At 34.5% G+C, this 10,422-nt stretch overlaps 2 protein-coding genes across 2 annotated transcripts; one reads left to right on the top strand and one right to left on the bottom strand.

Annotated features, from left to right (window-relative positions):
- Nucleotides 1–719: 719 nt before the first annotated feature.
- LOC104210868 (ribulose bisphosphate carboxylase small subunit, chloroplastic 2) lies at nucleotides 720–1,759 on the bottom strand. Its single transcript, XM_009759841.2, has 3 exons — nucleotides 1,550–1,759; nucleotides 1,281–1,415; nucleotides 720–1,138 (listed from the first exon to the last, which is right to left on the bottom strand). Exons 1-3 carry the CDS (start codon nucleotides 1,727–1,729, stop codon nucleotides 908–910), a joined length of 546 nt encoding a protein of 181 aa, XP_009758143.1. The 5' UTR covers nucleotides 1,730–1,759; the 3' UTR covers nucleotides 720–907.
- A 7,027-nt stretch (nucleotides 1,760–8,786) lies between these two features.
- On the top strand, nucleotides 8,787–9,704 carry LOC138885234 (uncharacterized). The gene has a single exon (XM_070166151.1). It carries the CDS (start codon nucleotides 8,787–8,789, stop codon nucleotides 9,702–9,704), a length of 918 nt encoding a protein of 305 aa, XP_070022252.1.
- The last annotated feature ends 718 nt before the right edge of the window (nucleotides 9,705–10,422 follow it).

Genomic DNA, 10,422 nt, shown 5'->3' with positions numbered 1-10,422 from the left:
CAGTGTTGAACTCTGAGTTTTCTTTATCTGCCGCGTAGTGGGCTGGCAATGGCCCTGCGGACACACTACTACTAGGATAGTACATTGTATAATGTAGATAAATTATATCCAAAAGGTAAAGAGAAAAGTACACCATTTTGAAGAGGAAAATTGTTCAGGTTTAGCTGGAGGAATCTAGGAGGGGAACTTGGTGCGCGCGTTTGTGGTGCTTATATAGGCAATTGTTTTGACAATGCAGATATTACTCGGATAATTAGAAACTGATATACCCAACAAAACAAATTTCCATAAATTTGATTGGATCGAATTCAAAAACGTACGTTGAATAGAAAGAAGGCAAAAAACAGTTTCTCCAGGGAGAAACCTAAGAAGAATTCAAACAAACATCCCCTAAAGAAATAGGGCAAGTTGCATCAAAAATGATGATTTTAGTAGCCTTCGGGCTTGTAGGCGATGAAACTGATGCATTGCACTTGACACATGTTGTCGAATCCAATGATTCTGATCCAAGCTTGTGGGTAAGCCTTCTTTACCTCCTCTACCTCAGCAACACTAGTTAGAGTCACTGCATGAATTCTTCTATCTTCATTTTGAAATAAATAGTCATGTATATAAATTATTATCCAAAAGGGAAAATGAAAAGCACAAGACTCCTAGACGGAAAGAGTAGTTGGTAAAATTGGCCGGATGTTGACTTATGCCAGAGAACATGTTTCAAATTAGTAAAGAAACAAATGATTATTATTAATTCTCATAAACTTGAGTGGAATTCAAAAATATACACCGAATAGAAAGAAGGAATTAAAACAAAGGAAAACCAAAACAGTTTTTCTGGGGAAAAACTCAAGGAGAATGCAAACAAACTTTCCCTGAATACATACAGTAAGTTGTCTTAAAAATGGAGATTTTAGTAGCCTTCGGGCTTGTAGGCGATGAAACTAATGCACTGCACTTGACGGACATTGTCGAATCCAATTATTCTGATCCAGGCTTGTGGGTAAGCCTTCTTTGCCTCCTCTACCTCAGCCAATACCTGAGTGGCATCAGTGCACCCGAACATGGGCAACTTCCACATGGTCCAGTATCTGCCATCATAGTACCCCGGTGATTTATTGTTCTCGCGGTAGACGAATCCGTGCTGCACATATCCACAAGATAAACAAAACATTAACACGATATAAATACCATTAATCAACTCGTTTGATCACAAATTAGTTAGGATTGATTAATCATGTTAGTTATGCTTGATAATAGTAGCAAGATTTAGAATAGATGTTGACCTCAGTCTCGAATTCCAAGCAAGGAACCCATCCATTTTTCAAAAGGTACTCAACTTCCCTAAGCAATTGCTCCTCGCTCAAATCAGGAAGGTATGAGAGTGTCTCGTACTTCTTCTTGTTAATTGGTGGCCACACCTACATATATCCCACATAAAAATTTTAAACAAGCTCCATAAACGTTACTCCACATAGTAACATATACTGATAGTGTAAAAGTTCTTTATAGTACTATCAGTATATTGCAAGTTAAATCCATATACAAATTAAACCTGCATGCATTGAACTCTTCCACCATTGCTAGCAATGGAAGTAATGTCAAGGTTTTGTTTCCTGGAAACAGGGAAGGAGGTTGCGGACTTGAGACCAGTGAAGGGTGCAATCATGCTGGCTTGAGCAGCATTGGTGCCGGTCGCAACAGCAGCTGCTGAGGACATAATTAAGAAAGCCATTTCTGAAAATAACTGCTTAGCTTTCAGGAGGGTGAGTGCTCTGTAGCTCCCCTTATATATATAATGATAAGGCTTCATATAACTTCTCATCAACGGACACAAATCAAGCAAACCTCATCTTAGTCTAATGGTAACCATTGGATTATGTGGTTCTTGACATTTCAAAATTGATGGTCACATGAATTTTGGCCCCTGACATTACACTCAGTCCTTATCTCAAAGTTCCTAAAACTAATGAACGGGAGTTTTTTTTCAATTTATAATAACAATTGCTGCTATTCTTTAAAAAACGGACAAGTTTCATTTTTAAAAAATCAAGTTTTCAACCCTTGCTTCTTCTTTTTTACTATTTTTTATTTTAGAAATGTATATTTTTAGCTGCTCCTAAAAGTAAAATATGACAAAATGTATATCTTTTGTATATATGTGTATACATACATATAACATACATATTTATACACTAACTAGCAAATACAATTAACTTCTGCTGACGGGTCAATTTTTACTCTTATGTTATTCTCGTTTTGTTTGGGCAGCGGGCTGTGGCGACTCTTGCGGCATTTTAGCTGCTCACTCTTTATAACGTATAAACTTGGTAAGATTTTGGGCCCCAATGTTTACGAATCGCCTCACACTTCACCTTAACTTAGAGCTGGTTTGGCTAAGATTCGAAAATCGTTTTTTTTTTAGAAACTTTCATAAACTATTATGTTTTAGTGCTTATTAGCTAGTTGTAGCTAGCATTTACTATATTACTTTATATAGTTATGTTTTCAGGGGTTTTAGAGTGTATTCGATGTATTTAAGCTACTGTATTCATGAATACAGTAGCATTTTTAGGCGTAAAACAGGGAATTACAATTAGACGAATTTTTGTATTCGATTGTATTCACGATATTTATTTGTGAATACAGAAACGTAAATAGCGCAATTAATGGTCTATTAAGCTATTTTTTAAATGGAAAGTGAATCAATTAACATAATAGACTCCTAATATAACTCAACAAACTCAATTATAACACACAAAATTTGTATTTCCAGTTATAAAAAAGATTCTCAACTGAAAAATACCCCAAAAATATCATCTTCAGATATGCTGAATATTTTTCTCAACCGATAAATACAACAAAAATAGAGCAATTTGAATACATATATACATCTGAATACATAAATTATATTAATTAAAAAAATATATGAATATATTCATGGAATACAACGAGACAGTGAATATAATGAAATATATAGAATACAACGAGATACATTGAAATACAATGAAAAAAATGACAATGAATACAATGAAATACATGGAAGTACAGCAAGAACCATTGAAATATATTAATAGAAAATTGAAATTGCTCAGCCCCAAACTCTGTCGTCTTTGTTCAAGAACAACCCTAATATCGTCTCAGCGGATGAAAATAACAATTCCCTCGGAATAGGAACCTCAATTTTCACTTTCTTCTTATCTACCACATCGTCCTCACCGCCAACGATTTTCCTCGGAACAGGAACCTGAATTTTCAGTTTGTTTCCATCTGTAATTAACGGTGCTGCCATCCAGAAATCCATTAGAATCCACCATTACCAAACAAATTATTAAGAAAGATTTTCATCTACTTAAGCCTGAAGAGAAGTCTTGGATTGATTCTTTCTCCAAAAATTAGGTTGAATAATATATGGTTTTCTTCAAATTGATGAGGTACAGACCAATCCTACCGCATACGTCAAGATACAACAGGAGCAGATTCGCTAACAGGAATTAGCCGGAGTTTTCATCATCATAAACTTCAAAACTTTGCCGTTCAAATCCATGGAAAGGAGATGAGATTCGAAACTATACAAACAAAATATCTTTGAGAAGCTCTGTAAAAGTAAGATGAATATGGAAGATGAGAGGGCGGGGGAGAATAGATATGAGGTACGGGATACGAGAAATTTGAGGGGATAGGAGAAATTTGAGTGCAGAGAGAAAAATAATACAAAACTTATTTTATGGCTTAAGGGTAGGAGATGACCATAAATAGATATTTGGCTATATAAAAAAAAAGATAGCTATGGAATATAATTTTTTAAAAGGGTATTAAGGTATCAACTTTGGCTATAGGAGGTAACTAATCCTTTTTTGGGGGATTTTTTCATTCATATACACTATTTGAAACTTTATTACCCTTAATGTCCATGTTTAGCTAATTACCCGGCATAAACAAGTTTTGTTTACAAAATATATACAGTCCACCTTAAAAGGTTCCTAAATCCATTATTTGTGCCTTCAATCAAGGAATTTAGTCATACCCTTTTTTTTTCCTTTTCTTATTTTTCTCCAATCATCTGCCGTGCCTTCGATCATCCACATTGATTTGGAACAAATTAAAAAGTAGCAGTTATCAGCAAGCACTAACAAAGTCAACCGAGAAAAGATACAAAAAAGAAATAAAAAATATGTGTTAAAATCAAAAGATAAATGGAAAAGTATGTTAAAAGTATCATGTGTTTTGGATGATTATTTCATACTTTTGCATTACTTAAAAACAACCAGATGATGTCAGTGACTATTTAAGTTTACGTAATTTCTTGTCAACTTTTCATGGACCTTATGTGCTTCAATTAGTTTGTGCTAGACTTAGGTTGGTGTTCTTTTTTATGACGTAGTAGCAACTGATTAGGGGTGGTAAACGGGTATGGGGGCTCGATAGTAGCAGTGGGGGATGCGGGTTTCATAGGCTTATGTAATATTCTACTGATTTGTTCAACTGAACCCATAATTTTCGACGCTTAATAAAAATTTGCATGTAAAAATTCATTAAAATTACAAAAATAATAAATATGAACTCATAACTTTAAAAATATAATGAGTCATACAACTAATTATATATTATACAACTTATCTACACTTTCATACATTATTTCTACCCAGTTATATACAACTACAATAACATACAACTTAAATACAAATTTTATACAATATGTTTTTTGTATATCTTGTATCTGATTTATACATAGTAAAAATAAATTTCATACAACTATATATTATACAATTTATCTACAATTTTCATACATTATTTCTACTCATTTATATACAACTACAATATCATACAACTTAAATACATATACATACACACACACACACACACACACAACAGGATACAATTTTTCTACAATTTTTTTACAATTTTACTACAATTTCGTAAATATAATGTATATCATGTCTTCTCTTTCTTCTACTTTTTCTTCTTCTTCTTCTTCTTCTTCTTCTTCTTCTTCTTCTTCTTCTTCTTCTTCTTCTTCTTCTTCTTTCAATCTGAAATTCAGCCAAAATTAAGTCTAATCTTCACCAAAACACCCTCAAAATTGATATATAAACTTCAAACCATATTCTCAATTATTTGCAACAACACCCAATCTAAACAAATAATGATTTTTGAAAATTCAAATTTGAATTCAAAGCTTCAAAGCTTTTTAATGGCTGTCAATGGTGGAATTGCTCCTCTCTTTTCTTTTACTTTACATTACTGAAATTAAGGATTGAGAGATAGAGAGATACGTCGAGAGAATTCTCAATTCTTTGCAACAACATCCAATTCAAACAAATAATGTTTTTTGAAAACCCAAATTCGAATTCAAAGCTTCAAAGCTTTTTAATGGTTGTCAATAGTGGAATTGTTGCTCTCTTGTGCAAGATACGTGAGGGAGAGGGGGCGGGATGTGGAGAGAGAAACGTGGGAGAAGTAAAAAATACGTTATAGTGATTTAGGATGCTAATTATTATCATTAATTCTCTTAAAATGTACATAAATGATAACTGGGTAGATAAAATATAATTATAGTAAAACTTGAATAGAAAGGATAATATAGTTTCATATAATATATAGGAATGTAAAAACTCCTTTTTGTTTTTTTATCAAAAATCTTTCTAAAAAATGTATTTTGCAGTTGAGAAGGCTTTTGTTAGTATTAACGCAGCAGTTTCTGTTAGAACATCTTTTCAAAAAGTGCCTTTATTAAACGTCAAGTTACGAAAAGGACATATACATAGTCACTTTGCAGTTTATATTATTTAAGAAGGAGCAAAAGTTTTACTTATTTTTTGTTAGAGACTTTAATTAAGTTTGTAATTAAATAAAAACATTTCTTCCTTTGTTAGAGATTTGGTAGGATTTCGGGGAATAAAGAGTTCCGAAGACAGTGGATAAAAAGTCATGCTAAAAAAGGAGTGGAAACTACATAAACAGTCCATTTAGTTTGTACTCAACGATCAAATTGTGCCCTTACCATTTTAACATTTGAAGTGACTATTAAGTGTGTCTTATAAACACCCGACCTAGTCCGTCCACTTCCTGTCTGATACACTTCCTGTTGGCATGTCAAATGACCCAATCAAATAACAACACATGTAATTTTAAACAAAAATATTGTCACATGTAATAAAAAATTTAGAATAAAAATAATTTTCCCCTTCCATGGAAAGTTCATCTTCTTCTATGGAAAAGAAAGTTCATCCTCTTCTCTGCTCCTATTCATAGTCTTCGTCCTGATAATCGAGCCACATTCCTTCTCTCAGTTTTTTCTTCTACATGTTCTCATAAAGAGCTTTGCTTTTATCTTTAACATAAAGACTAAAAATTACCCGCGGGATTCTCCAAAAATTGTCACATGTGTTTTATCTCTAACGTTGGTTCTTAATAGAGTTGCTATAAGAAGAAAATTTTTTATCCAGGAATCGAATAAAAAGATAATGAATAAGCTTCAATAGCTTGAGAAAACTCCTAGACGATAACGACGAACTGGGTTAAAAATCACTTGTTTCGGAGGTGGTGGAGGACTATGACTTTGTTGGGGGTGGTGGTGGTGATGATAAAGGAGCAGCTGGCGATGGAGGTGGTGGTGGAGATTGCTGAGAGACGGTGGAGGAGGAGGAGGAGGTAGAGGACTTGATTAAACCGAAAGAATAAGGAAACAAAAGTGAAACCCCAAAGTTAAGATCAATAATGACGGTCCATATCCTTTCAAAGCTCTAACTCGGATCAACTAAATGGATCTTATATATCTATTTTGCTTCAGCTGAACCCATTTCATTTGGATTAGTTCATCAATTAAGCAAAATCTTCTCCAACTTCAATAAAAATTAGTTTTAACAATTGGGTATGATGAACTCGGATAAAAATCATTTGTTTTTACAATAGTTATTATTGGTCAACTTTGGGCTTAGCTAAACAGTTATGATTGCCGGTACTAAAGGAAGATTTGTTGGCGGAGGTTAAATTTTTGGGGGAGAAGGTGGAAATAATTCGGAGGAAAAAAAAGAAAAATGTTGTGTGGGCCATGCATAAAAATAATTTAAACAGAAAAGAAAAGAAAAGTAATTGAAGTCCTTGAGCGCTTAATTTTTAACGAGACACAACTAATTTGCCATGTCAATTAGGTGTTTACAAGAAACACTTAATAGACACTTGAAATGTTAAAATGGTAAATGAGTCAGTTAAGGTATTTCTCTGATTGTTAAAGACAACTTAAAAGAGATGTTTATGTATTTCGCCATTATTCTAACAGCCATTACAAAAAAAATAGTGTAATTGTGCCAGTTAATAAACGACTGTTTTAAGGAACCACCACAATAACATACGAAATATGGCCTTTTTCATATTTTACGGCACTTTGAACGAACCATACATTTATCTAAATGTTTATTTAAAAGTTTTCCCTCGTCTCCCACCCATATTAATTCCCTCGTTTGTTTTGGTATTTCCCATATTAATTCCACCGATTTAGGCGAGCCTTCGTCATTTTTTCCTCATCTCCCTTTCATCTCTCTATTCTCTTTTCTCTCTTATCTCTCTACTCTCTTTGCTAAATCATAATAATTAGGCCTCATCTCTCTACTCGCAGAAGGTAAATCAATCTCTATAAATCTTAAGAAATTATTTCTCTTTTGAAATTAAAAGAGTAGTTTTATAAATAAAAATTAGTGGGAAAGGTATAATTGTCTTGAATTTTTTTTTCCTTTTGCTTATTGTTTTAGCAGAAAAAAATGCTTCCTGATGGGTTTTCAATGTCTTAGCCTTATGTTTTGATGATCTAACAAACTTACTATCAAGAACCAGATAGGGAACCTAACACACTTGGTATACATTGCTAATCAACGGGCTCCAGCTAGGACTAACTGCTGCAACTATAGAAGACAGAGAACCAACTCAAGGACCTAGTCCCTTGTATGTCCCTGACCGCAGTACGAAAGTCAACTGTGTACAGCTGAAAAGTGACTGCCACAGAAACTGTGCACACAATGCAGCACAGTTCTGTAGTCACTTGTCTTTTGACCAACCAAGTGCTTACATCATTCAAGCGATGTCATCAAAGGTGTACTAAAAAGAGTATTGCAATAAAACATCACTTGAACACTTTAGAATTCACTTCAAGCATTCAAGCCTTCAGAGACAGCGATTTAATTCTCAAGTGCCTCAAGAACAAAGTTTAACACTACTACGGACCAGTTCCTAGATCTAGTATTTTGTTGTCCTTAGTTGAGTTGTTTGTAATTGTTCTTCATTGTAATTCCTAAATTGCTTAGCTAGAAGCGTTGCTTAGGAACCCTTTTGTAAAACCATGTCGTGACTAGAGTTAGTCATGAGTTGAAGTCTTTATAATAGGTGTATTGCAAAGTGGCTTGTAATAAGTGTATTACGAGTTAGTGAGGCATTAAGAGTTTAATTCCTATATTGCATAGGTTGTAATCTAAAAGTTGCTCATAGTGAAATTGAAATCCTACCAGTGTAGATCGTGGTTTTTTATCCCCTTGAGTAGGGATTTTTCTACGTAAAACTCCTTATTTTATTTACTTACTGTTCTATTAGTATTCTCAGTGGAAACTCATAGAGGACCTGGTACTCTATAGTTTGGTGGACTCATATAAACTATCGATTAGTATCAGAACGGGTTCCTCCTATTAGGCTAACACCTAGGAAGGATCCTTATGGCTGCTCCACCAAATTTTAAAGAAGGTCAATCTACGTATATATCACCCAGGTTCAATGGGCAATACTACGGGTGGTAGAAGACAAGAATGCATGATTTTATCATGGCTGAAGATTCTGAGTTGTGGGATATCATATGTGATGATCCTTACATCCCAACGAAGAACGTCGGAGATCTTCCATTGACGATGCCAAAGACCAGAAAAGAATACACTAACACAGACAGAAAAGCTGTGGAGAAAAATTTTCGTGCCAAGAAAAATTTGGTGTGTGGAATAGGACCTGATGAATACAATAGAATCTCTGCTTGTGAAACTGCCAAGGAGATATGGGAAGCTTTGCAAATAGCACATGAGGGAACCACTCAAGTAAACCAATCTAAGATTGATATGCTCACTACTGAGTATGAACTCTTTAGGATGAAGGACGATGAATCTATTCAAGATACGTACACAAGATTCACGTCCATCATAAATGAGTTATACTCACTTGGTGAAATCATTCCCAGGATCAAGCTAGTGAGGAAGATTCTTAGTATCCTGCCCAGTTCTTGGGAAAGCAAGGTGAATGCTATTACTGAAGCAAAGGACCTGCAGGAGCTGACCATAGACGAGCTGGTTGAAAATCTGAAGACCTACGAGATGAAGAAGAAGATAGACATTGAAAGAAGAGAACCAAAGAAAAAAAAGAACCTGGTACTCAAAGCTGAAAGCAATGACTCAAGTGAGGAGGACAATGACATTGCTTACTTAACCAAAAGGTTTCAAAAGATGGTTAGAAGAAATGGAGGAATACTAAAAAGGGGCAACTCCAGCAAACCAAAGAACTATGATTTCTGCCACAAGTGTGGAAAGCCAGGGCACTTCATCAAAGATTATCCTTTCCTGAAGCAAGAACACTCCAAATACAACCTTGAGAAAGCAGCAAAGAGGAACCCGGTTCCTGACAAGCACTTCAAAAGGAAGAGATCTGCTGATAATATGGTGAAACGGGCTCTTGCACCATAGGGAGACTCCTCTAGTGAGTCTGAAGATGAAACTGATGCATGTGACAGTTCCATGATGGCAGTTGAAAGTGATGAAAATGAATATAATTCTATATTTGCTTTGATGGCCCAATCAGATGATGATGAGGATGATGACAACAGTGAGGTAAACTTCAGGGATGTTCAGAGAAATCTGAAATCCTATTCACCTAAGAAACTTATGTCTTTAGCTAGTGTATTGATTGATGTCTATCATAGTCTTGTGGAGGATAAAAATGTTTTGACCTTAGAGCTAGGAGAAGCTAAACAAACTAGAGATGATCTGGTAGTGTGTGTAGTTGATCTGAAGGAAACCATAAGTGATTTGGAGAAAGAAAAAATTATTTTAACTAAAAAAATTGCTAGAATAGAACATGAAAGAGATGACTTAGTGGTTGTAGTTGTTGACTATAAAGAAACCATTGAGAATTTCAGTAAAGAAAAAGAGGCCTTAGTAAAGAGAGTAACTGAAATTGAGTAGGAGAGAGATGATCTCTTGATAGTGATTGTAGACCTGAGGGAAACTATAGAGGGACTAAGAACTAAGTCTACACCTGGAAATTCTGGAAAAGGAAAAGAGGTATCCAGTGAGGCACACATTAGGCTTGAAAATAAGTTGAAGGCTGTGAAAACTATCATGTGTGTTGAAACTGAGAAAAACAAGCATCTCCAAACTAAACTGGAAAGAGTAAAAAGTGATC

Source organism: Nicotiana sylvestris, chromosome 2 (assembly GCF_000393655.2).
Source record: "Nicotiana sylvestris chromosome 2, ASM39365v2, whole genome shotgun sequence".
NCBI classification, from domain to species: Eukaryota; Viridiplantae; Streptophyta; class Magnoliopsida; order Solanales; family Solanaceae; genus Nicotiana; species Nicotiana sylvestris.
This window is presented reverse-complemented; position numbering and strand designations above follow the sequence as displayed.

Coding starts and splice junctions, on each gene's coding strand:
- LOC104210868 (XM_009759841.2), bottom strand. CDS start 1,729: ATGGCTTTCTTAATTATGTCCTCAGCAGCTGCTGTTGCGACCGGCACC. Junction 1,416..1,549: donor GAAGAGTTCAATGCATGCAG/GTTTAATTTGTA, acceptor GGATATATGTAG/GTGTGGCCACCAATTAACAA. Junction 1,139..1,280: donor GCTTGGAATTCGAGACTGAG/GTCAACATCTAT, acceptor GGATATGTGCAG/CACGGATTCGTCTACCGCGA.
- LOC138885234 (XM_070166151.1), top strand. CDS start 8,787: ATGCATGATTTTATCATGGCTGAAGATTCTGAGTTGTGGGATATCATA.